At 48.5% G+C, this 26,500-nt stretch overlaps 1 protein-coding gene and 1 long non-coding RNA gene across 2 annotated transcripts in view; one reads left to right on the top strand and one right to left on the bottom strand.

The window, feature by feature from the left end:
• Positions 1 to 6,618, bottom strand: part of LOC124075948 (melanoma inhibitory activity protein 2-like) — a 31,459-nt gene extending 24,841 nt beyond the window's left edge. The window contains exon 1 of the mRNA XM_058577878.1: positions 5,129 to 6,618. Within this exon, the coding sequence (XP_058433861.1) occupies positions 5,129 to 6,618 (1,490 nt within the window). The remainder of the gene's footprint in view (positions 1 to 5,128) is intronic.
• A 7,106-nt stretch (positions 6,619 to 13,724) lies between these two features.
• On the top strand, positions 13,725 to 21,423 carry LOC124076060 (uncharacterized). The gene is made up of 2 exons (XR_009226403.1): positions 13,725 to 13,941; positions 19,847 to 21,423. It is a non-coding gene; the product is annotated as an uncharacterized LOC124076060 (long non-coding RNA).
• Positions 21,424 to 26,500: the final 5,077 nt, after the last annotated feature.

Genomic DNA, 26,500 nt, shown 5'->3' with positions numbered 1-26,500 from the left:
GGACATATTGATAGATTCCTCCACTTTGAACTGCTTGCAGAACTTGCCTGGACTATGTATCACTTGTATGCATTGTGAACTATCTGTTGGTGCAGCGAATTGTGGTAGTGCTGGCATATCTTTGCTGATGGTGTCACCAGTGATGCAATTTTTCCAAAGGAGCCGTCAATTGGCTTGGTGTCGTGGCATTTCTGTATCCTCCTCCCTTCTGCTAGTGATGGTCTAAAATTTGGGGGCCAACAGAGGTGAGGCAAAGAACCTCACCCCCCCACTGGCACCAAGGCCAAATTTGGGGGCCAACAGAGGTGAGGCAAAGAGCCTCATCCCCCCACTGGTGCATAGGCCTATCCACATGTATGGCTGTATGCTGGACTGGTAGTCAGTGACAAGTAAGATCCAATTGCAGTGGTACCAACCTACGATGGGAAGCTGACGCCTTGAGGTCAGCTCATCCAATGACGGGTAAGGACCATATGTAGTATTGGACAGCCTAACAGGCATGGTCCCTAAGCCACATTGCTTGTTGTTTAATTAAACAGAAGGGGGGAGATGTTGAGAGCCAGGCAGGTCAGAATGACGCCTGGCATTTGCCAGAGGGAATGTCTGAAAGGTGACTCCCAGGAACCATTGAGATGATGATTTGAGTTAAGCTATATATAATTGCTGTGATGCTGGATTGATTGTATTGTATATTTGACCTTTACTGTCTGGCAACGGGGGCTCTGGCGCCAGCTACTTTGGAGTTCTCGTGGGGATTCCCAGAGAGTTCCCATTGGTTGGGGAAGTGCCGGAGAAGGGATTTCCGGAGGAGGGATTTCCGGTTGGTGTGTGATGTGTCCCGGGGGAAGGGCCGCATTGGTGGCATTGGTGGAAAAGCGCGCATGCACTGCCAGTGAGAGTTGAAATAAAGTAGTTGCTATTTGAACCTACAAGGCTTTGTGGCAGCTTGGTTATTAGTGCCCAGCCAGACTGCGGCACTGCCTTTCCAAATCAATAAAGTCACCTGTTTCTAGAAACATGTCCACAGGTGTTTGAAGATACTGCCTCCAATTACTTTGTGTCTGCCCAGAACAAAAGTCTGTCCAATATGACCACCAAAGTGAAAAATACCCCCACTCAAGCAAGCTCTAGCAATAGAAATCCAGTCACTCGGTGGGAGTGGTTGACAGCAGAAAGTCTCAAGCAAGCACTACATTAATGGTGAATTTGGACCACAGACCTCACAAGCGTTTTTTAACTCTTTAATAGTTTTAAAAGGAATTATCGCGTGGAGGTGAACATGCTGGTCCTGATCATTAACCTGTTGAAGAACTGGAAAGAGTTGAAAGTCACTAGTATCTTACCCAGCTTCCTGTGCCTTTCTAATTCCCCACTGGAACAGAGTAAGTAATGTCATCGCCATCTCAGAGTATCTATTAAAATTCCCCCTTTTAACAGACAACGGCTGAATTCAAATGGACGGGGCAGGTGCTGTTAAGCACAGCCTGTTAAAATTCCCTGGAACATCCTGGACTTCATAGTTTGATTCCTCTCCCTCAGATTGCGATTCCTCCATGGATTCTTCCCTGTTGCCATCTTGAATCTGAGCTTGTAAGTCTCCTGCAGGAGGACCTTCTATCTCTCTATGAATCTCCTCTGGATTCTCCTCTCCAGAAGAAGGACCTTCTATCCCCCTGGAGGCCCTCTCTCTATGGTATTCCTTCTGACTACTCCCATTTGATTTAGGCAAGCCTATGTTTTTTACTTTCGGGTTTGCCCCCAAGGTTTTTTGTTGGAATATAATTTGTTTTAGTCTTTAACTGGTTAGAGGAAAAGACTTTTCATTAGCCTCAGGCAATTTTTGTATTTGAATAGACTCAATGGCTCTCTGAATACCTTTCAATAGATCTTCAGGGGGCCACAGACTATGCCCCATGTAATCAAAAAGACAGATCTCTAAAGCAGGTCAAACCTTTTGAATATTCTCAAAATTTCCAGGTAATTCAATAGAAAGGCAAATTTTATGTAATTTCCTTCCTAATTTGTCCCACATATGGAAATTTGGTGAATCTTGGTCACAAAACTTAGGGCAAAATTCACTTACAACCTTTAAGAATTGTAGCAACTGAGTCTTTTAACTTGCTTTCCCTTCTGATTAATTATTGTCTCTAAAATAGTCAAATGCATATCTTTAGCAGTAGAAGATGAATTCCCCATCATTAATTTTTTTTTAAGTCCCTTTGTTCCAAAACTGCCTGGTACTTCCGTGACCCTAAAAATTGTCACAAATTCTGCATTTGTAGAGCATGCTCTCTAAGTCAACCTAGTCGATTTAACTCATGAGCCTTACTTCAGGGTGCCACCTCTACCATTCGACCAGCACTGGCTTCATTAAAGAAGGTTCGATTCATGAGTAAATGGTAGGTAGTTCTAAATGAAAGAGACAAGACTCTAATTACCTTTAATACCAGCTCTGGGAGGGCTTCTCCTAGCTCCCACCGCCAGCCACCAAATGCGGTAACAAGGTTTACTGAAGAGGCTAGCAAGAGGGAGCATGCCAGGGAGTGGACATTTATTGAGAAACAAAAAATTCCAGGGAAAATCCCATCCAATGAAGGTTAAGGGGGGCAGCAGCTGAAGGTCAGGGGCAACGATTGGGTCTTCGGGGCAGTGTCCAGACACACCTCTGCACTGACAAGCCCTGGGACCTGGAGAAGGGTGGGGAAATCTCTGACACAGCTGTGTCTAAACGCCTCTCACCCAGCCATGGAGGTAACTCAAATCACGTGCATGGATGGCCTCCCACAAATATTGTTTTGTTTTACTTAACTGTCATTTACAGAGTTGGAAGCTGATTTAGTAAGTGGTGTTTTGTTTAGAACAGCCTTTCACCTTTTTTCTCTTGAAGCAAAATGTTGTTAGAGGACTGTATCATGGTATTTCGCTATTTCCGTTCGGATTTAAACCTGAAATTAGATTCTTTCAAGTTGACTGGTATAAGACATGAACTATATGAGAAAATGTTCACCAATAGTAGTTAGGGCAAAAGTAGTTCTGGATAACAATCAGTGAGTGATCATCAGTTCATTTTATACAGACCATAACTGCGGAACTTTCATCCACACGCTTAGAGAAAGTAATATTTTATGCTGGCAAGTAAGGACTGATTTGACAAACAGTGTGACTCTTGAGGGAAAACAGAATTATTAGATTTATTAAAAGTGTAGACTTTCTTTTGCAAGACCTGAATTTTTTTTCATTTCTATTGATTTTGGGCTCAAGTATCAGGCAGATTCTTCACTGTGCTTCAAATGTTTTAATAAAGCTGCTTCTTTTTTTTAAGAAGGAGGTTATACTACTGCATTCATTTTAGGTTTAAATGTACACTTTAACACATGCAGACACACATTTAGAGAGCATATTTAACATCTGAATAAAGCTTTAACTATAGTTAGGGTATTTTTAATACATGTTCGTTCTTGGTCTCTATTGGGGAAAACTTGTTCAAAGTGTTCTCTGTGTATTGGTGCAGGTTGGCCAATTGTCACTTGTTGGCAATGATATAGAAGTTGAAAGTGAGCAGTTCAAAAAACTTAAAGTAGTTTAGCATAGTCATTTTATGAGTATCAAATCAAAGAATACCAAAAGCTGAGAATTATGTGTCTGATTCTTATTTCAGTGTCCTAATAATTCATGTGTATTTTACAAATATCTCCCCCAAAACCAAAGACTAGGTAAACCTTTATCAGTGAACCACAGCAGAATGCAATTCTAAATTTCATGAAAATGGGCATAAAATATAAAAGACAGGAACTGGGGTTGTGGGTCAGTGGAACAGCACTCACTTAGCACATGCAAGGTACTGAGTAGGATCCTCAGAACCACATAAAAATTAATTAATTGATTGAGTGAGTGATTAATTAATTAAAGGTAGAAGAAGAACTGAAAGATGAAGAACACAAAGAAAAATAGGAAGAAGAAGAAGGAGGAGGAGGAGGAGGAGGAGGAGGAGGAGGAGGGAGGAAGAAGAAGAAGAAGTCATCAACGATGACTCAGGGAAAATGGGAACAGAGTGAGTTTAAATTGTGGTTTCCAATTCCAAAATGTTTCCTGAGAACTGCAACTTTCTTTGTATTTGAGATCTCCTACTTCCATGACATGTTTAGTAGTGTTTTCTGGTTTACTCTTAATATGCTCTAGTTATTGTTTTATGGGAAAACTAGTTGACATGCCCCACAAGATTGAAAATCAATGAAAATCTTTCATTAAGCATAAAGTTCCTTTCACATTTGCTACAATCATAGTAAATACACTTCTTTGTATAAAGGGACTGTCTTTGTTGGGCATTTAAAATATCCCCAAAGGCTAGATGACATACATGAAACTCCCATTGTTGTTTATGGAATAGTGGATTAATCAAATTCAATTCTGTAATCTTTAGAGTAAAATAGAATGGAAATAATTTACACATAAGATTCATACTTAAAATATCTTTATTTCCAAAATACTATCCTAAGAATTATAGTTTTATTTAGCTTCAATCGGAGCAAAAGTATAATCACTTACTTAAGTAAAAGCAGTTCCTTAAAAACTAAAAATGAGAGGTAAGTCAAATTACTTTTGAAGAGAGATCAAAAACATCAGGTTTCTTCACTTGAAGGTGGAATGAAGCCTGAAGGGCACTCACTTCTACTTTCAGAATGCGGGGGTGGGGGGAGGAAATCTAGCTCTTGGGGGAAGGTCATGAGGAAAATACCTCCATTCATAGACATCTGGCATTGGAAAAAATGGAGGGGGTGGTGGGCCCGGTGGAAAATAATCTCGAGGTGCTCCATACCTGTTTCCTGGAGGAGGCAGAGGGAAAAATGGTCCTCCTCTCATGAACTGACTCCTCGGATCCACAGGAAACAATTCACCTCTGACTGGAGGGAAAGGTGCCAACAATGAGCCGGAGCCAGTTGCTTGGTTTTCAGCAGGGAGAGATGAATTGGGCACATTGGAATCACCAAGATCGATTTTGGTCTCCTTTCTACTGGATTGACTTTCTGAAGACATAGGCCCATCCTCTTTATCCAAAGAAGGCATATTAGAACCTCTGAGTTCTGCTTGTCTCGATGGTCTACCATAATTCGAATAACATCCACCTTGCCAAGGAGGACCCAATGGTGAGGGACCATTGGGGGAATGCTTTCTGCCCAATGCTGCATTTGAAACACCAAGTGCACAGGGATCTTCCTCTACAAGTTCAAATTGAAGCTCCCTTTCAGTTAACTTTTGTCTATTTCGAGCATTTTGTTTCATGAAATAATGGAGGTTTCTTTCAGCAATCCAAGCCGCCAACTCACTCTCCTGTGCTTTTTTCTCAGAGTAAATAATCTTCCCCCAACAGGACTGAATGGTTCTCTCCAATTCTTCTTTAAGATATGTGGCTCGCTTTCTGTATGTCTCCAGCTCTTCTCTTGTATGGCCCATCTCTTCTTTGACCTTGGAAAGTTTCTCCTCTTGCTCCACCCGGTAATTTTCCTCTACTCTGAGTTTCCCATGGAGTTTCATCATATTTTCTTGATAGCATTCCATCGTGACTTTAACTTTCTGCTGAAGGTTCTCATTCTCACCTTCAAGCCATGTATTTTCTGACAGCAAGGTTGCCTGTTCAGTCTTCAGACTTTTAATCTGTTCTCTAAGGTCTTCCTTTGTTTTCTCTATGTCAGATAAGAAAGTACAAGTTTGATATCTTTCTACTTCTAAGGTTTCTAAGGAGGCCTTTAGCTTAGCACCATCAACCAGTTTCTTCAAAGCTCCTTTGGGCTCATCATCCAAGTGAGCACCAATTCCTGATTCACTCGTCATTCCCCATTCCAAGTTCCCAACATCTGTTTGGGCTCCCTTGCTTGGAGAAGACGTATCTTTCATCATCAGCAAGCCTTCAGTCAGAGACTCCATGTGATTTTCTTTATCAGTTTGAACTTGTTTTGCATGGAATTGAGAGTCTTCCAATGCGGTGCTCTCCTTACATTGGACACGTCCTTGTTCCCTCCATGATTCAGCGTCTCCTTGTAAGATCGGTTTCTGACTATGCTGAAGCTGGGAACGTTCATCCAAGGCTTCCTTCATTGCCAGCTGAAGTCCTTCCTCACTCATTTGAAGCAGTCTCAAGTTTGTTTTAGTTTCAGCTATTTGTGATCTGTGGAATTCTGATTCACCTTTTAGGGACTTTATCCTTCTCAATATATCTGCCATGATTTCATCCTGTTTACAATGTTTGGCCTTTTGTTCTTCTAGCTCTTTTTCTAGAAAGAGTCTTTCATCCCCATGGCTAGGTTTGGACCTATGCAGCTTTTTATAGGTTGCCTCCAAATCTGGGGCTTCTCTTGGACCCTTCTCAGAACCGCTGCCCTTTAAAGTTGACTCTAAGCCTTCAAGCTCTTTTTGAACAAGGCTAACTTTTTCAAGGAGTTCACATTTTTCTTCAATTCTTCTAGAAAGTTTTAAAGCCAGCTGTTTTTCTCTTCCCACGTAAAGCCTACTTCTAACACACTGAAAACTTCTCCACAAAAACAAGAGAAGAGCAAAACATCCAATAGCTCTACACATCACCAACTCCCAAGGAACACCATAAGGATTAGGGCCTGGCTTCATGTCTTCAGACAATGCTGCCACAACCCTGCCTACTTCTTCCAGGGCCACCCGCTAATATGGCTGAGGGGCAGTCCTTGGTGCCTCCATCACGCCAAGACGGCTCTGTCTGTTGCCACCACAACAATGCCTGCCCAGGCAGGCCAACATAGTCTGTGGACATTCAGGTGTTTGGTCAGGAACTCAAACCTGCACCAGGCAACGGAGCAGACCACTGAGAACCCCTGCAAGGGGGGGGGGTTGTGATGGTGGGGAGCCAGGGTGAAGGACTCCCAGGAGCCTTGTGGTGCTCAAGTGCCCATCAAGGGAGTCTTGGCCCCTTCCTTCCCTAACCAGTGCATCCTGAAGTGCCATGGGTTCAGGTCCCTTCCACTCCAGCCAGAGAGGAGTCCTCTCTATGCCTCCCACCCCTGAGTTTGGTTTAGGCCAGGCCAAGGTTGAGCTTCTCAAGTTTCTATAGAGTCATAATAGCACTCTGTTTGATGTCATGGAAATTCTAAAGCTTTCTAAACTGTCTCAACAGATTGTAGGTCATATATTTATATTTGTACTGCTGGCCCTTTGGCTTTAATGACCCATTGCTTTCCCTGCCCTTGTTCTCTCCCTTATTTCTTCCTTCCTCCCTTCCTCCCTCCCTCCCTTCTTTTTTCTCCCTTCCCTCCCTTTGCTTTTCTTGCAGTACTGGGCTTGAAACTCCAAGGCCTTCTGCATGCTAGGCCAGCCCACTACCACTCAGCTGTATCCCCAGACCTGCTGACTCGTTCTAGGAAGGTCATTTGGATTATTTCTAAAGGAAAAAACTCTCATGATGCACTACTTTCTTTCTTTCTTTTTTTTAAAGCTGGGTTAATGACTTATTTTTTTTCTTTTTTTTAAGTTTACCCATAACATTGTTTTTATTAAGTTTTATTTTTTTTTTATAGAGCAAGCAACCATAAAGATTAAACAACTGGTTAAATAAGAACTGTTATTTTAGATCATTGTACTGTCATTTTTTTTTACTTTATCTTTTATTTTTTTTTAGTCATACATGACAGCACGATGTATTTTTACATACAATACATACATGGAATGTACACACATCAATCATGTGGTCTATTCTGTTCTGCTGCCCTTCCTATCCTCCTTACTCCTCCCCTCCTCTCCCATCCTTTCTGTCTATCCAATCTAATGTGACACACTTTTTTTCTTTTTCTCATTAGAACATCATATATGTATTCTGTATAACAATGTGCTTCTCCTTCCATCTTCCGTGCAACTTTCCTTCTCCCTCTTTTTCCCTCCCACCTTTCTTCCCTATTTAGTGGTAGTCTTCTTCTCATGCTCTTCCTCTCTATCCCATTTTGAGTCACCCCCCTTATATCAGAGAAGATATTTGGCATTTGTTTTTTAGGGACTGGCTCACTTCACTTAGCATAATCTGCTCTAATGCCATCCATTTGCCTGCAAATGCCATGTACTTGTTATTTTTTAGTGCTGAGTAATATTCCATTGTGTATAAATGCCATATTTTTTTAATCCATTCGTCTATTGAAGGGCATCTAGGTTGGTTCCACATTCTAGCTATTGTGAATTGTGCTGCTATAAACATTGATGTGGCTGTGTCCTGTAGTATGCTCTTTTTAGGTCTTTTTGCTATAGTCTGAGAAGGGGAAGAGCTGGATCAAATGGTGGTTCCATTCCCAGCTTTCTAAGGAATCTCCATACTGCTTTCCAAATTGGCTGCACCAATTTGCAGTCCCACCAGCAAAGTATGAGTGTACTTTTTTCCCCCGCAATCTCGCCAGCACTTATTGTTGTTTGACTTCATAAAATGGCTGCCATTCTTATTGGAGTGAGATGGTATCTTAGAGTAGTTTTAATTTGAATTTCTCTGATTGCTAGAGATGGTGAGCATTTTTTCATGTATTTGTTGATTGATTGTATATCCTCTTCTGAGAAGTTTCTGTTCAAGTCCTTGGCCCATTTGTTGATTGGGTTATTTTGTTGTTGTTGTTTAACTTTTTGAGTTCTTTGTGTACTCTAGAGATTGAGCTCTATCTGATGTTTGAGGGGTAAAAATTTGTTCCCAGGATGTAGTCTCCCTATTCACCTCACATATTATTTCTCTTGCTGAGAAAAAACTTTTTAGTTTGAATTTGTCCCATTTGTTGATTCTTGGTTTTATCTCTTGTGCTATAGGTGTCTTATTAAGAAATTTGGGGCCTGCCCCCACGTGATGAAGATTAGGACCAACTTTATCTTCTTTTACATGCAGAGTCTCTGGTCTGATTCCTAGCTCCTTGATCCATTTTGAGTTGACTTTTGTGCATGGTGAGAGAAAGGGATTCAATTTCATTTTTGGGATGCTTCTGGCTGCGGCAAGACCTGAGGGTGAGGACGCCTGGGAACTGAGAATTCCTACCTGAAGGCCTGGATTTTCTTGGAAAGAGGGGGAGGCGAGGTCTAAGTGAGCTGAGCGAACAGTGATGTCAGTTTCCAGGTGATTGCTTACATATGAAGGAGGCCGGGAGACAGTGTGTTCTTGCAGCAGGGCCAGCCCTGCCCCCGTGTCCCACATACTCTCTCTCCGCAAGCTCATTTTTCATGGTTGGTGATGTCTCCAGACAGCTCCTGTCTGAGTTGCCACAAGGTATGAATCAGTGGGACTGAAATGAATGAGGTGAGCGAGAGGAACCCCAACATCCCAAGGAGCTAGGGACATCCGGGGTCTCATCCCATGTTCTACCCAGGAGTGTCTCTTACCATCGAGGATTCCCCCATCCTCTGCCTCAGCACCACTCACAGGGAACTCTCCCTACAGAGCCTCTCTATTTTCAAACAAATCCTTAAGACTGCTTTGGTGGCGCTGAAGCCTGACTCCTGACTCCGTGTCCCTCAGGTCCTACGGGACATCCCAGAACTAGGCCTTCTCCTACCCTACAGCCTTTCAGTGACACGAGTCTCTCCTCTAGAACAAGTGTTCTGGGTTCTCCCAGCCTCTGTCCTTCGACAGGGTTTCCCAGCACCTCCCCAGGGTCACTTTCTCTCCCACATTTTCTCCAAGGCAATAATTGAGCCTCCAGATTCAGCCACGACCCAGGTCCCCTTCTTCTTGATCTTCCCACAATTCCTAGACAGGTGCTCAGCAAATTGCCCCCACCCAGGGCTCGTGCCACTCATCCTCTCCCAGGACCGTTTGATGGCACTGGGGTCCTGCCAGTTTCACCCCGTCCATCCTGGTGTCAGGTCCCTTTGGCATCCTGGCTGTCATTGGTGTGCCCAAGTGATGGGTTCCTTCCAGACCAGCCGTCCCCATACCTTTCCATATCCAGAATCACAAATCAAAAGAGGTGATCCAATTCTGCATTTTGGCAAACAGAACCAGGGTCCAGATTCTCAGTTGGAACATGTCTGTGACAAGTGGCGTTATCGTTACAGGATCTGTATGAGTTTCAGGGGCACTTCAGGTCAAGTCTTGAAGTATTTATCAACATTTTCAACGGGTGACATCTCCCCTTCCCACTCTTTGCCCCTTCCTTCTCACCCCACCCACATTTTGTCTTGGCTTGGGGAAGGGGTATGACGCCAGAAGGCAGAGCAAGGTGTCTCTGGCTTTGAGTAGAAAGTGCCGGGCAGGTAAGGCAGCAGAAGGGATGCCTCAGCAAAATCCGGAGGTAAACTGAGCAAGGAAGATGCGTCCATCATGCAGTTTGCAAAGGAGCTGCTTCCTAGGGGTTGGGGCAGGGAGTGAGCGGGGGGGGGGGGCAGGGGAGGGCCAGATGCCACAGGAGTGTGGACGGTAATGGGCTCAGGCAGAGGGTTCCGGAAAACTTTGGAGGATCTGAGAATGGAGTGCCACAGTCTGGCTGGGCACAGCCAGACTGTGGCAATGGAGGAGACCTGGGTCCCATTATCCAGAGAGCCCTAGGGAGTGCCCTAGGGAAAGGAATGGTTTTGTAGAAAGTTCTAGAAGCAAAGTCTTAGGCAGCCTTGCAGAGATTTCCCAAATGCTACTCCCAAGATCGGCCCGAAACTAAACAAAAAGGACAAATTAGTAACAGGCTCGCCAAGGGACAAAGGCCACCTCCACAGCAACCTGCAGGGATCTGTGATCAAGGACACCATGGTGACAGACATAGCAGATGACATTGAAGACTGGCTACCTGGATGCCACCGTGGAAAAGGAGAGGGAATCCAATTGATGTGACTGCATTGCTCCCATGGTGGCAGAGGAGGCCTGGAAATACAAAGAACAGAGGTGGCTTCAGGGATCACACGCCCTGGTCACGTCCCCATCCTTCCACTCTCCCACAGCCCTGCGCACAGGAGCCACTCGGCAGGCAGGGCCCAGGGAAGGGTGGCTGTGGTTCTGCTGCCCCAGGCAGGAGGAAGCAGTGGGGACCTCGAGGGATTATAAAATGAGTGGGACCCATCCAGGGAAAGAGAAGAGAAGTGGGACTCGGGGACCAGCCGTGGCAGAGTGGGCTGGGACAGGGCTGGGGAGAGCCCCTGGCTGGAGGAGGAGTTCTGTCAACGTTCACCAGTCATTTGGACTTCCTGCCTCATCTCCTTCTGTAGGAAAGAGCCCATTGCAGGGTCCCCAGGTCACTGCTCTTTGGTTCTTAGCCAGATTCTTGTCTGGAGAAGGCACTGTGTATTAAGTAGAGTGTGGTGGTAAGCACCTATAATTCCAGCAAGCAGGAGGTTGAGGTTGGAGGACTGATCACTTGAGTCCAGGAATTCAAGGTCAGCCGGGCAACATAGAGTGACCCTGACTCCCAAAAAAAGAAAAAAAAAAAAGGAACCCTACACTCACCTGAATGTTTTGGTCCTTTCTACTACACCTGTCCTCTGAGTGTGTTTTTTCAAATGTCTTAGACCATTTTCTTGCCTTAAAAGGCCATGAATTAGCTGAGCGCTGTGGTGCACACCTGTAATCCTAGCAGCTCAGGCAGAAGGATCATGAGTTCAAAGCCAGGGGGACCGTAAGCAACTCAGTGAGACCCTGTCTCAAAATAAAAAATAAAAAAGGTTGGGGATGTGGCTCAGTGGTTAAGCACCCTGGGTTCAATCCATGGTAACAAAAAGAAAAACAAAACAAAAAAAAATGGTTTTTTTTTTTCTTTTTTGACACTAGAGAGTGATCCTGGGGCTCTGGGAGCCTTGGTTTGCATGGTGGGTACCAACATTCTGCACAATGCATCTGACCATAAGAGCCTCTGGGCTTTGGGGCCGTGGGGTGATTTTCCTGTACATTCAGGGAATAACTTTGGGTTACTATTTCATTTTTCTCATTTTCCGAAAAAGGACTTGAAACAGACGAGTGAATTGAGACCCATTTGGAGATAGAAAATGTGCCTTTTTGTACTCGGTGACAGTTGCTAGCAAGCTCTGGTGGCACCCAAAGCACCTCTTGGGCCACACTGGCCTCCTTACCTCTCAGACCCATGTGTGGGGACTCGGCGCCTCGCCGGCCACTCTCTAGAAGACAATGGTAGCCCCTGTCTTTGGCCCCCTCCTCACCTGCCCAGGCCCCTGCATCCTCAACTGAACTGTTCTGCAGAAACAGATGGGGAACGTCCTTGCCCCGTGCCTGCTGGTGGTGACAAGATCCCGCACAGAGACACTGTGTGTTAGTCGGCTTTTTGTTGCTGTGACCAAAACACATGACCAGAAGACCTTGGGGGGAGGAAAGGTTTGTTTTTTGCTCAGGGTTTCCATGGTTTCAGTCCACGGCTGGCTGGCTCCATTGCTTAGGGCCTGAGGCAAGAGAATGTCATGGTGGAAGGGCATGGAAAAGGAAAGTCCCATCTCATGAGAGACAGAGAGGGAGGGGCCAAGATAGAGTCCCCAAGGGCATGCTCCCAATGACCCACCTCCTCCAACTAGGTGCCACCTCCCAGTGGTCCACAGCTATCAGTGCAGTAATCCACCCATGAGGCCAGAGCCCTTGTGATCCAATCACTTCCCCAAATCCCCACCTCTGAACACGCGGACTTTGAGAGACATTCTAGCTAGCACACACTGTAATGAGACTTTCGGGAACTCGAGAAGGGTGAGTGTCCTTTTGCATATGGGCACGTCATGCACCACCAGGGACCAGGGGGAGCACTGTGGAAGCTGGATTCCAAGATGGTGCCCAGTAGCCCTCACATCCTGATCTGCGTGCCTTGGTGGTCCTTCCCATGTGGAATCGGGGCTGACCTGGGTGACCAGTGTGGCTTCTGAGGGTCAATCATAGAGATGCTGCAGCCTCCACCTTGGTCTCTTGGATCCCGGTCCTGGAGGAAGCCAGCAGCCATGTCATGAAGAGATTTGGCAGCATTGTGGAGATGCCCATGTACAAAATAACTAAGTTCTGTCACCAAAAGCTCAGAGACACCTTGGAAGTGGCTCTAGCCCGCCAAGCCTCAGATAAATTTAGTCCCATCTGACAGCTGGCTGCAGCCTCATAGGAGACCGCAAGCAGGAGCTCTGGTCTCTCCTAAATTCCTCCTGTGTAGAAAATGAGAAATCATGAATAATTATAGCTGTTTCAAACCACTAAGTTTTGGGTGATTCATGATTCAATTCTCAGTCACTAATACCTCATTCTTCACTATCAGAGGTTTCGATGTTTTTATCCCTTCTAAATGAAGCACAGAGATGTTGAGTGGCAGTCCCAAGTCACACAGTGAAGTTATCAGGTTTCAATATAATACTCCGTTTCTATGCTCTTATCTAGAGCTCCTAAAGCCACGTCACCTCTTCAGCACCCTGTCTCCTTCCTGGGCCTTATCTTCATTTAGCTCATGCCTCCTACTTCCCAGAACCCCACTATTCCCTTTGGAAACAGGTTCATTCTTCTTTTCTCAAATCCCTTGTGCTCATGCCCCAGCCCCCTCCAACATGGAAACGGTTAGCAGGCCCTGCTTGTGAGCTCATATAATCTAGCGTGGTCAATTGTGACAAATAAAGTGTGGGCTGCCAGTAGGTTTTCCCCTAGAAGGATGGTTCAGGAACCTCTGTGTGGCTGCCAAAAATACAGTTCTCGGTTTTGCTTTGAGCTTATTGGATTGGCTCAAAGAAAGGAGAATTCTGGCCAGAAGAACAAGAACGTAATTAAAGATAAGAGCCATAATGTGATTGTGAAGGCCCAGTTTCAACCATTCACTCCTTGAGTGTGATATTTTCATAACCCCCTGTGAGCTTCAGAGGTGGAAACTTAGCAATGGAAACAGTCGGAGGAAGACAGGGAAGGACCAACACAGGCCTCCTATCACTGCACGCCTCTGCTCCCACAGTCTCCTCCGCCCAGAAAGCCTTCCAGCCTCTCCCTGGAGTGAAGTTCCTCAGCTCTGGAAGGTAAGCCCCAACACAGGCCCCTGTGGATGCTGCCAGACCAGCCCCCGCTGGCCCCTCTCCCCCAGCTCCTCACAGGGTAGGTTCCTCCTCTCGCGGGCTCTTCCTCCTCTCTGTCCTGTATAATAGCTTGTTTTTCAGTACCCTATCTTCCCCAATTCTGATCTCTTTGAGAAGCAAGCATCGCATCGGGATGCAACCCTCCCAAGAGTGTCCAACCAAACTTGGGTACTCCTGGATGTGCTGGATGGAGAAGCTGCTCGGGGACATCTGCTGATCAGTGGGACAGTTGACACGTGGTCATCCCGAGTTATGGGATTCCATTAACTTGAATTCCACTAGAAGAATGTGTCTATCGGGCTGAACTTGGCTGGCTGGACAGACAGGCCGGGTAAATAGTATGTGGAATGAAAAACACATAGCAAAGCCCTTTGGATTATTTAGCCATTTGAGGAAGGACTCGAGAGGAAACGGGCAGCCGCGCTGTGCACATTCTCTTGGGAAACATTCCCAACAGCCTGGCTTAATTTCCCCAGGGAGTGACCTACGTAGCGCCCCCGTGATGCCTTCCTAAGGGAGTGACCTTGCCTGCCTTTGGCTTCTGCTCCCTTTGGAGCACCTCCTTCTCCCCTATTCTTCAGAAGGGACCCTTGCTCCTTCCTGGCTAGGATAGATGGCCAGACAGGATGACTCTGAGCCGCTACAGACAACAGCTTTGCTTCTTAGCAGGCGCCAGTTTCAACACGCTCAAGCAGAAGCACTTGGCAGAGAAATGGCCTCCTCGCTTGAAGTCAGGCTCTGCACAGACCAATCAGCTGTCAGCCCTCTGCGGGGCCTGAAAACCAGCTCCTGTGGCTTTAGCCAAGAGACAAATCCCTGAATGTATTCCTTAGGTGTCCAGGGTAGCTCTGTCTTCAGGTGACGCTTGTCCCAGGATTTCAAACTGTCACTAGGGAGCAGTCTTGGTCCATTCTCAGCCCTCCTCCCTTCCGTGGTCTTCACGTTCACAGGATGGTTCAAAGCTGTCGGCAGATCCAGGCTACTCCCTCCAAGGTTCACCAGCTACAGGGAGCAAGAACCTTTCCTCCTGCGCCTGGCGGTCATTGGTCCAGACCGGATCATGTGTCTCTCTCTGAACCAATCACTGAAGCCAAGAAACTGGGATGCGCTGATTGGCTAATCCTAGGTCACGTGGCCTCATTCAAATCACAAGGGCCAGAAGGGGAAGGTGGGTTGATTCTCAGAGGGAATCTGGGGTACCGTGCCATGAGCAAGGTGTGAAGATTTGAGGTGTAGTGAAAATCAAAGCACCCACCACACCACGGAAGAGAAAATCAGCCATTACCACAGCCATAGGCAGGCGACAGGGAGTCCTGGGAGCCTCCATAATGGTACCTCCGCCGTGAGGCATCACAGAACTTCAGCTATTATTGAGGTATTTAAATGTGTTATTACGATCAAGAGGTCATGAGGTCCACAGCACCATGGAACATGCAGGGTTGACTGGTGGTCCCTTGGAACCCATTCCTAATAGCTCTATTTTCTGTCCTAGGACAGTGGCTCGGGAGAATGGGCTCTGTCCTTGCTCTAGGCCAGGGATCCCATTCCCTCCTCCAGCCCAATGATTGGTCTAGTGTGGACATGTGACCTGAGCTAGCCCAGTTGGAAGGCTCCCAGGACTCCTCATGGTGCTGAAGGAAGGTGGCAGGATGTGTGTGGGAAAGCCTTCAGCTCTGGGAACTGTGAGGATCATCTTGGGACCACTGGAAAATGGGGCTGAAAGTGATGGTTCCTTACAGGAAGAAGCAGGAGGGGTAGTAAGGGAAGGAGGGAGAAATGTAGAAAAGAGAAAAAGAGGGAGGTAAGGAAGGAAGAAACTGGGTCTTAATGACACCATTGCACTCTAGATCGAGCCTGGCCTGAAACCAGACCTGCCTCTGGCATTTTCAATCATGTGAATCTTTATTGTTCCAATCTACATGGGTCAGGCTTTCTATACCTTGCTACCCAAAACATTCTAATGATGTACTTCCAACGCTTTGATCTGTTTCCAAGTCCAGGCAGTCCGTGGAAGTGACTCCACACATGAGTGTCTAGCACAGGTGACCTTACTTCTCTTTAGGGTGTTATGGTTTGGAAGAGAGGTGTCCCCCAAAAGCTCTTGTGTGAGACAATGCAAGAAAGTTTAGAGGAGAAATTTTTGGATTATGAGAGCCTTAATCCAATCAGTGAATCAATCCCCTGATGGTATTAACTGAGTGGTGACTGGAGGTGGGGGGTGTGGCTAGAGGAGGTGGGCATTGGGGGCGTGGCTTTGGGTGCATATTGTGTATCTGGTGAGCCGAGTTTCTCTTTGCTTTCTGATCATCACGTGAGCTGCTTCCCTCTGGCACACTCTTCCTCAGGCCCTAAGGATCGGAGCCAGCTGTCTATAGACTTAGACCTCTGAAACCGTGAGCCCCCAAATAAACTTTTTCTCCCCTAAAATTGTTCTGGTCAGACCTTTTAGTCCCAGCAGGAAAAAAGCTGACTAAAACACAGGGCAACTCTGAGGGGCATCTGAGCTCCAGCTCCTCGAGGGCTTGGCTTTGCTCTCTCTTGGTGCTGTGTTGCAGTTGAACTTCGACCTCTGCTCTGTTCTTCTCACATACCCCCTGCGTTCCCTTCCCTGTCTCAGAGTGCATCTTCCTGGGAACCAAGCCACAACATCAGGTGAAGCACGTGGCTGTCTACGTGGGGTGATGTTAGAGGCTCGATCCCAACCATGCATCCAGTAATGATGGGGATACAGTCTGAGATCTGCACTGCTATTTAATCATTGTGCAAACATCACAAAGTATATTCACACACCCTGATGGCTATGATGGCACCAGGCAACATCATCTCGTGGTACCACTGCTATCCATGCAGCCTGTCATGGACCAAAATGACATGCTGTGCATGTCTGTCTTGCTTTTTCTGAACTGAGGGGAAGAGTGTTCAGAAAGGAAATGTGGTTGAGAAGCACAGATATTTTGTTTGAGTTTCATTTAAAATTAAGAGAAATATTTTTATTAGAGAAGAAATGTTTGTTCATTATAAAAAAAAAAAATAAAGAACAAAAAATACAAAAATACCCCAGAAAATCCCACATACCTAAGTAAACTAATTAAAAGACCCCCTACAATGTTCCATGGGAAACAATGACAGTTTATGTGATTTTAAATTTGAAAATATGTATCAAGTCCCTTCCATGTCCAAGGCCCTTTGTTGTCACCACCAGCCTAAGGAGCTAGGACTCTTATCCCTGTGGGTTACGCCAGGGGGCACAGAAGGCGAAGAGCAAATAGAGCTCCTGTCTTCTGACTCCAAATTCAGAACTTTCCTCATTACGTGGACACCAAGTGGATGACATCAGGTGGTGCTTTGGTGGGGCAGAGGCTGGTGTGTTTGGGAGAGTTTCTAGGCCAGGAAAACAAACCCTCTAGTCCTGGCTCTGCCATTTACTTGCTGGTTGATCTTAGACAAGTATTTCACCCGGTGGGGTCTCTGTGGGACAACCAAGGGGTGGTCGTCGACCATGTTGGAAACTAAAGAAAAGTCAACGGGATTAAAAAGTGCAGTGGCTCTTCCTGCCGGCAGGGGGCACCACTAAAAAGAAGAAAAAACTAAAATTGGGCATGTGGGACACCCCTCCCCCAACAAAAAAGATAATATCTCAGGTAGACTCCCGGTGGGCATCCCAGGGGCACTGGGGAGGGGACTCCAATAAAGCCAGAACCAGGCAGGGTGGGGCCCAGAGCTGGAAGCTGGTGCGTTTGAGGAAAAGGCTTAATTTATCTTTCTCAGTCCTCTTTGGCCAAGAGAGACGACAGGAGTATGTTTTACTTTCTTTCTTTCTTTTTTTTTAAAGAAAACTTTCCATTGTGGAAATGGCATGTGTTTATTTTTAAAAATCCAGCCACAGGACTATGTAACTTCTGGGGGCGGGAGGAGGCTCGGGGGCCAGTACTGACCCTTTCTGCTATTAAATTCATGTCTGGGTTTCTTTAGCCGGTTGATCTTTCCCTTCTGGGCCTCTCTCCTTTTAGCAGAGCAGAAATCTTGTTCATGGATGAGAAGGAAACTGACAAGGAGGAGAACTGAAGTCTGGGGAATTCAAATGCTGTTGGAATAACCGTGGCTGACATTTATTGAAGGCTTCCTATGTGCCAAGCTGTGGGCTAGGCCCTTGACACAACGAATGTTCCAGATAATCTGGGAGACAGGTATTATTACCTGGATTTTACAGGTGTGGAAATCTAGTCTTAGAGAAGTAGTTGCCAGCCCAAGGCAGTGTGAGAATGACACCCGGGTTTGACTGACCCTGGAGCCGTGACTCATGTCTTATTTTGTGGCAGAATGTTGGAGCTCTGAGCTTTCTGAGGCAGGCAGGAGCTTTCTGTTTGGGAGGAGAGACCAAGGAAGGGGCAGCCATCCCAGCAGCCCAGCCCTCCTCTGTCAGTGCTCCCCCTACCCTTCATGGGGGATGCTAGGGGCCTGTCAGTTCCCTGAAGCAGACAGCTTCTTCCACGGGACCCACACAAATGCACTTCGTCCCTCTTGGTCTCAGGCCCTCCCTCTGGAAAGTTCTCTCCTGAGTAGCAGGAAATGGAGAAAGGAGGCAGTTGAAGAAGGAGCGAGGTTGGAAGTGTGCTCAAGTGTGGGGGAAGAAGCTCCCCATAACTGAGATGCGTGGGGGTGGCACCCAGAGCCTAGACCACGTGGCTTTCCACCCTCCCTTCTGAGCAGCAGGACTTGGTGAGTTACATAATCTCTCTGCACCTGGGTTTCCTCATCTGTCAACTAGGAGAACAGAAACCCCTGCTGTGGCGAGGGTTTCATCAGGTGCAGTGAGGCATATAAAGCACTTCGAACAGTGCCTGGCCCATAGTAAATGCTTCTCAAAAATCAGCTCCTGTTATTCTCCAGAAGCAGCTCATTTTCATCGAGTAGACCATGGTGAGCAAATATTCACAGATAGGTACAGCTCAAGTATAAATGATCAGGCAGAGAACACAGATCAGCTCTCCTTCGGGCCAGAGTCTAACTTCAAGGAGTTAGACTCCTTTCCCAGGCTCGCCCCACACTCATCTTTCTGGTTTGAACCTGGCTACTCCTTTGGCTGCCGGGGCTTGAAATTCTCAAAAGGATCTGAAGGGGTTGGGAATCCCCAATTCTCTTTGTTCCAGAACATTCTAATATGGTTCTGAAGGTCTATGGGACCCCATCTTACTCCTCTCCTCTGCAGGCCCAGATTGAGCTAGGAGAATTAGCCAGGCAAGAACAAGGACAGGGCCTGACATTCTGGAAGAATCTGTTCTCCTGGCCCCACCTAAAGAACCTTTTCTAATGATCCTTTCTTGGGTCAGCTGAGCCTGTGTGTCTACATATCCAGAACAGGCCGGAGAGGGCTTAGCATCTCTGTGATCATCACAATCAAACACCAGGTCACTGCCATCATCAACAGTACTATCCTGGCAATGTCACCGTCATCTAGACCAGGATCACTATCACCTCTGCATCTTGCAACCCCCTCCATCACTGATGTGGCCTCTGCCATTTCCATCTTCCTCTTCACCATTGACGTTGCTGGGGTCGCTCCCACACGGTGACCTTTACACTCCCATGATCACCTGCTGCTTGTGGTCAGTCAGAACCCTCAGGCAGAAAGAGACAGAAACCCAAGTCAACGAATTTAAGGAAAAAAATGTGGTTGGGGGTTTATGTCTCACCCACCCAAAGAGTAGGACTACAGAAAGAGTAGGACTCTCCTAGCCACTGTGCCCACAGCACTCAAACACCGAACATAATTAGGAAGCTTTCTTTCTGTCCATCTCTGCTTTACTCCCATTTATTTAATTCTTTTTCTTTTTCTTTCTTTTTGCAGAGAGACCCCTGTCCATGTGAGCTTTGTGGATCCATATACTGGTTGTATAGTGACCCAAAAGGGAAAGAATTTTCATCTATCAAGTTGAAAAAATCCCAAGAAAGTTCCCTGATGAATTGAGCTTGGTTGCCCTTTGGGCTCAGATCACAGGAATTGGGATGTGTGGTTCTGTGCTTGGCCCAGCTTGGTCACGTACCTAGCAAAGACATGGAACTGGAGCAAACTTGGTGAACAGGTGATGACCTTAGTTTGTGTCCACATTCACGTCTTCCACCAGCACCACCATCACCATCACCACCACCACCATCACCACCACCATCACCATCACTATTATCACCACCACGACTGGCACAGTTTTGCTAAGAGCTGTCCTGAGCCCAGCCTGGAGCTTCACATTTGGAACTGCAACAGATTTGACTTGGATCAAGTCTCCAGACCTATGGGAATTTACTGTTTGGGGGTAACAAAGTTCATGTGTTCAAGGAGCTAGACTCCTAACCCTGGGCTATGAGGTGGGAGCAGGAAGGGAAGCTGCGGGGACAGGCCTGCCCCTGCAGCATGGGCCCCATCCCTGAGCAGGCCCGACATCCGCAGCAACCCATCAAAGATCCAACGATGGGCCAGGCCATTTAGCAAAAGGCTACCTGTGCCCAGGCCCAGAGTGAGAGCCATTCCTTGCTCTCTGCACAGCTCCCACACCAGCCCGGTGCCCTGTGCCCGGCCAGAGCCCTCACCACAACTGCCCCTCCCGAGGGCTGAGGCTTGTTTTGGCTCCAGGCCTCCTGTTCCTGCTCCGTCTCTGAGCAAACATCTGTTTCCAGATGTTGTCCCAGAGCCTTATAAAGTTGAGGGAAGGCCTGAGTTAATAGAGCTCCAGCAGACCCGCCTCGGCAGCGAGCTCACGTCAGGAATGGATCACTCAAGGAAAGCAAGACCCCTCATTTCCTGAGGGGGGTGGGGCGTACAGGAAAGATGAATAGGGCACCCCCTCCCCGTTCCAGAAATGACCTTAGCAAAGCAACCGCCTTCAGGAAAAAGAGGGAAAAGGCTTTTGTAATGAGGTTTGCAGGAACGAATGTTCCAGGCTGTTCTGCGTTCAGGGCTACTGCTGGGGAGGAACCAGAGGGAGGAAAGCTCAGCGGGACAGCAGAGCCTCCCCTGGATTTACTGGCCACAATCTGAGTTTGACCCTGGGAGCTGTGTGGTGCCTGGCAGGGAAGGGACCTGGCTGGAGTCTGGATTTGACACCAGTGTGCTGGGTGACCTTGGAAGAGGCTCTGACCTCTCTGTGCTCGGTTTCTGCCAGTGTCACACACAGTGGAAACTTGGATGATTTATAAAGGTCTTTCTGGGCCAGGGTGGGGCTCCTCTGCACGCCAAACAGGGAGAGCTACTCCTAGGAAAAGATCCCAAGGTAAAGGGTTTGGAGTGGCGGGGCGAGTCCAGGGCTGGGGGCTCGAGACAAGCAGGGACCCATGGCACGACCTCAATCCCAGGTCCTAGTGAATAGGGCTCGGCTTCAGCCAAGGAATCCGGCTCTGTGTTATCTGTCATCAAACAAAAGCCTCTGTCTCTTAGATGGCAGTGCCTGTCTTTCCAGCACATCTCCCGCCTGTCATGGGAACTCAGGTCCTGGGCTGCTTCTCCGAGAACATGCTTGGGACGCCCTTCCACCCTCTCTGTGCTGAGGCCCAGCTTCCCAGCCCTGATTCCACAGGCTGACGGCTCTGAGGCCCCGCGTCTCGCTCCCACTCCTCCTGCATGTGCTTCCTCCAAGAAGCTGCAAGCGGGGCCCTAATGGATGCGTTTGCTGATGATTTCTGACGTCTGGCTGCAGCGTGGCCTTGCCTTCCTCTCTTATGGGTTTTGTGCTTTATTGGGGCCTCGTGCACATGATCTCATTTGAGTGTTGCAGCATTCCCTGGCGTAGGAATGAGGAGTCCCCTGCCCTCGACAGGAGGATGAGTTCTAGGGAGGTCAAAACATTTCCTGAAAGGCACACAGCTTGCAATGGAGAAGCCAGGACTTGGAGTTTTGGGGGTGCCTTGTTTCAAATTCACCCTGGATCAACAAAATGATCCTCCAGTGCTAATCTCACTAGATGGGTAATAGCTTCCTATTTTGAGAAATGTAAGAAGCGTGTGGGGTGCAGGGAGTGGTGCTCTGTAGCTGATGAGAGATGTCTGTCATCGGTGTGGGAATGGAGTGTTGGTGTGACCAGACCATGCCACGGAGAAGGGAGACGTGGAAGGAGCTCATGGTTGAGGCTGTTGGGTATCAAGAGGTCATTTGATGCACCCCAGTCATTTGCAGTCATTTGATGGCAAAGATGGACCACAAAAGCTTGGACCTTCTGTTCTGTTCTTCCAGAGCTCTCCTCTATCTGGATCCTTCCATGCTCTGAGGCCCAGCCCAGGACTTTCTCTTCCAGAAACCTTCACCCTAACTCTGAGTCTTCATGCCAGTCCCTTTCTCCAAGTCCCAAGGCCCTGGTCATCCTGTTTGGCCCTCAGCTCATGCTGCTCTTTCCTGAAGCCCCCACATTCATCCCTCAGGACTGTGAACCCTGTGAGAAGCTGATCTGGGTTTTGTCCCACTAGGAACTCAATAACAGATGTGGGCTGACTAATGGATCAGTGGCCCAGACCCTAGAATGAGCAAGCAGCGGCCTTCCTCCCAGCCCCAGGACCGCAGGCTTAACGGCAGGCGAGACCCTTGTTTGATCTGTTTTGTTTGATCTTTGTCATGCATTCCAAGTCCCTGCAGTTATCATGGTGGCTCCCACAGAGGGAACTGGGGGCTCTGCACTCTGTACACATGGTTGGATCCAATTCTCATACTCCAGGAGATAGAAAGTGGTTTTCCCAGAGATCAGAGTTTAAGCTCAGAGTTTAAGTAATTTGCTCAAGATTGCACAGATGTAAACAGAGAGTCCATTCCTGGAATGGACTCACAGTGAGTCCTACCTGGAATCGCCTCCCAGTGAACACAGAATGAGGCCCAGCTCCTGGCCCTGGATAAGGCCAAGTGGGAGACTCTTGTGGAATTATTCTGAAACCCCCTGAGATCAGAGGAACACAGGCTCATGGGGGCTTCCAGCTGCTCCTGGAGGGAGTCAGCAAGACAGAGCTGGGCTGGGAAGGCTCCGACATGGCTCTCGGGATGGCAGCTGGGCATGGCCTTTGCTAACCACAACATTCCTCTAATCCACTTCTCAGGACCAAGTGGTCCTAGACAGGCCCATGAGCCTACCCTGCCAGGCATTTACTCCTGTAAACACATCTGTGGCCTCCAACGTAACCAAATATCACGGAATCCACAACCAGGGTAGTTCTAAGCTTGGCCATGTAACTCGTAGCACGTGTCATACATGCAGAGGAACTTGGAGCTCTCCTTCTGAAAGTCAAGTACCCATGCTGTAAAGCAGCTCTGGAGAGACTGCAGAACATTCCAGGGCATGCTAAGAGGGTGAGAAACCATCCTGAATGTCCCAGCCCCAGCAGAGCTCCCTGCCAAGTTCCCACCATGCAGCCAGCCACACCAGTACCTACAGCAGAAGAACCACTCAGCTGAGCCCTGTCAACCCACAGAATTAAAGAAAAAGAATCAATCAATGTGTAGGCCTCTGGGTTGTAGCTGTTTGTTGTGCAGCTACAGGTGACAGAGATACTGTCCTCCTTGCTGCTACTATGATTTCCAGACGTGGTTGGGGGCCTGATCATTCAGAAGCATGAGTGTGTTCTTGTATAAACATCTAGACCAAAGAAGGCCACACGCAAAGGGGTCAGCACACACCCCTTTCTGGGTACCTACATGGGCACACCCTCCCAACACACACGCACACACACCCTCAGAGCCAGCCATGCATACCTGGGGACAGCCCTGGTCAGCCACAACATTTGCACCCTGGCACTCACCTGCAGAAATGCTCATGCTCTCCTGTGCCCCTAAAACACAGAGCAGATACAGGTGAGCCACTCAGTGAGACCCTGAGTAAATGATAGCGAAGGCTCACACCCACACATATGAAAAGTCACTCATGGCCTGACACCATATGCACTCAAATTCCTCCACTGGCCCGTGGAAGAGGGTTGCCTGGGTGTTTTCATCAGTGTTCGGCTCTGTTCTTAATTGGAGAATTTGTTTTGGCTCCAGTTAATAAGGCTCCCAGGGCCCACTGGGCCCTCCCCCGCACATCTGCAGCCCTGCCCCCCTCGACCCCAGCCCTGTTTTCTGCAGGGTCACAGCCAGTGAACTGAGCACACGGCTGTGTGGGAAGGAAGCGAGGACTCGGGAAAAGGCATTTCCACATGTCTGGGCTGCAGCTCAACCAGGATCCTCAGGCTGGGCCCCGAGGCCTCAAAGTGTTCTCCTCAGTGACACTGTATACTGCTGTCCCGGGGCAAGTTATCCAGCCTGTACTAAGGCAATGGGGAGTCAAGTTCCTGAGAGCGGCTCCTGGTTCATCCTGGCTCCTCTTGAGCCTCAGTTCCTAGTCTTTGGGCTCCACATCTGGCACAGATCAATAGCACCCACGGCCAACAGAGGAGCGTCACATCTTTGATGGCTCCCTTTGCCTTCAGAACAAAACCCAAAGCCCCTATGATGCTGGGCTCCTTCCTTTTGCAGGACACATTTCGGCCACAATGAACCCCGTGGCTTCCCCCAGAGCACCACAGGCTTTTGTGCCTTGGGGCCTTTGCACAGGCAGGGTCCCTGTCTGGGTGTCTTCCCTGCATCCCCAGGAACTCTGCTCATCCCGCAGAACCTGCTGGACCTGGCAGGGCTCCTCTTCCACATTGTTGCCTGTGCTGTGGCACTTAGCAGTGTCACCGGCACCACCAGCCCACCTTGTTCATATTTGTGTCCCCCAAAGCAGTGCAGAGCCCAGCACCAGGAAGGGCTGCATATTTGCTGAATGAATGGACTATGGAGCTGGGGAGGCTCCTACCCACTCCACTTGGCCTTTCCCTTCCTTGCCCACCAATCTCTAAATGTCACATAAGAGGACTGGCGGCCGGGGGTAGGGAGTGGCTGTCCAGGGAGAGCGCCGGAACTAGAGTCCCCCTGACCACTGGTCAGTTGCTCACTCCTTCAGTCCCACGTCCAGTTCCAGGACATCTGCACTGCTGACAGCACAGAGGTGGACACGGAGGCAGCCGGGCTCCCCAGAAGCTCACAGCCAAGGGACACACACGGAGTAAGGCTAGAGCTCAGGCCCCAGAAGACGGACAGACCTGGAGCCCAACGGTCATTTCTCATTCACAGCAAGTCTAGGCTTGTGTGGCGACTGGACTCTACCAAACCAGCGCCCAGGGCCCTGCTATCCTGCCACTCACCACACACAGGAGTCCGAGGCAGAGCAGGAGGGCTGGCCTGTCACACCAGACACCAGAAAGCCTGGAAAAGAAATCCAGGGAGTGTGGAGTGTGCGTGGGAGGCTCTGGCAGGTCCCTGGTCCAGGCCACACTGCGTGTGGGAGGGGTGGGGGTTGGGCATGGGGACGGGTGGGCTAGCCAGGCCGCAGGGATGGGGAATCAGGAGGCAGAACTGGGTCTGAAAGAAACTCTGGAGTGTAGCCCACGGGACCAGTCCTGTGGTGGAGGAGGTGAGGTGGGGACAGAGCGAACATCCAGCCTGTGCCACAGCAGGATGCCAGCGGAGGTGGGGGAGGAGTTTCCCCATCCCCCAGGAGGCAGCTGGAGACACGGGGGAGGGGGATGTGAGCTGTAGGTTTGCAGGGGAGGCCTGTGGGCAGAGAGGGAAGGGAGGCCAGGAAGGGAGTCCTCCCAGGGCCAGTGGTGGGGGCAGTGATTCTCTCCTGAAGGCACCTTCAATCCCCCTCGAGCTCTCCTGAGCAGCATGGAAACTCCTCCTACCTGCCACAAAGAGTTTGGAGTCTGTAAGGTGGGGCAGGACCTCCACAGTGACTCCAGACTCTTAGGTTTGCAAAAAAAGAAACCAAATTCAAACTGGCTTGGGCAAACCCACTCACAGGAGGGAGAGCTCAGGCCTCAGCAGGCCTCTGCCTGGGACTCCTCTCCCATGGTCTCCCCGTTGGCTTGATCTCAGGCTTTGTCTTATTTTCCCCCAGGGACAGATGTTCCCTACAGCCACAGCTGCTGCCATTTTAGAAAACCCTTCCCCCAGGGCTCCCCAGTCATTTCAGCCCCCTTCTCATGGCCTGAAATAAGCCGTGGGCCCATCTCTGGCTCAGTCCCTGGAGCCGGGGGAGATGGGAAAAGCTGATTGGTTGGTTTTTATGCTCCATAGGGCCAAGTGTGGGGTTAAACCCACCACAGTCACGTGGACTGAAAGGTAGAGGGTTCCCCAAAGGAAACTGAGTCGCAGTTTCTAGGAGAGTGGGAAATAGGCTCAAGCTGGATCTAACAACAGGTGTCTGCTCTCCTGTGACCTCCAGCGGGATTCGGGAGCCAGGGGAAGAACAGCCCCCCTGGGAGGCTTAAGGGCCACTTTTGACTTAGTGAGGGGGAGAGGAGTGTTTGGGGAAGACTGGAAAGCAGGCCATAGAGACAGCAGGAGACGGGATGGGAAGGTTGAGAGAAGGTCACGACCACAGGGAGAGGAATGGGGTTCTCTTGATAAAACTGTCCTTGCAGCAAAGGGCAAAATTTCATTTATTTATTTATTTAT

This window comes from Marmota monax, unplaced genomic scaffold (assembly GCF_021218885.2).
Source record: "Marmota monax isolate L192 unplaced genomic scaffold, Marmota_monax_Labrador192_F-V1.1 WCK01_AAM20220418_F8-fsc00019, whole genome shotgun sequence".
Taxonomy (NCBI): domain Eukaryota; kingdom Metazoa; phylum Chordata; class Mammalia; order Rodentia; family Sciuridae; genus Marmota; species Marmota monax.
This window is presented reverse-complemented; position numbering and strand designations above follow the sequence as displayed.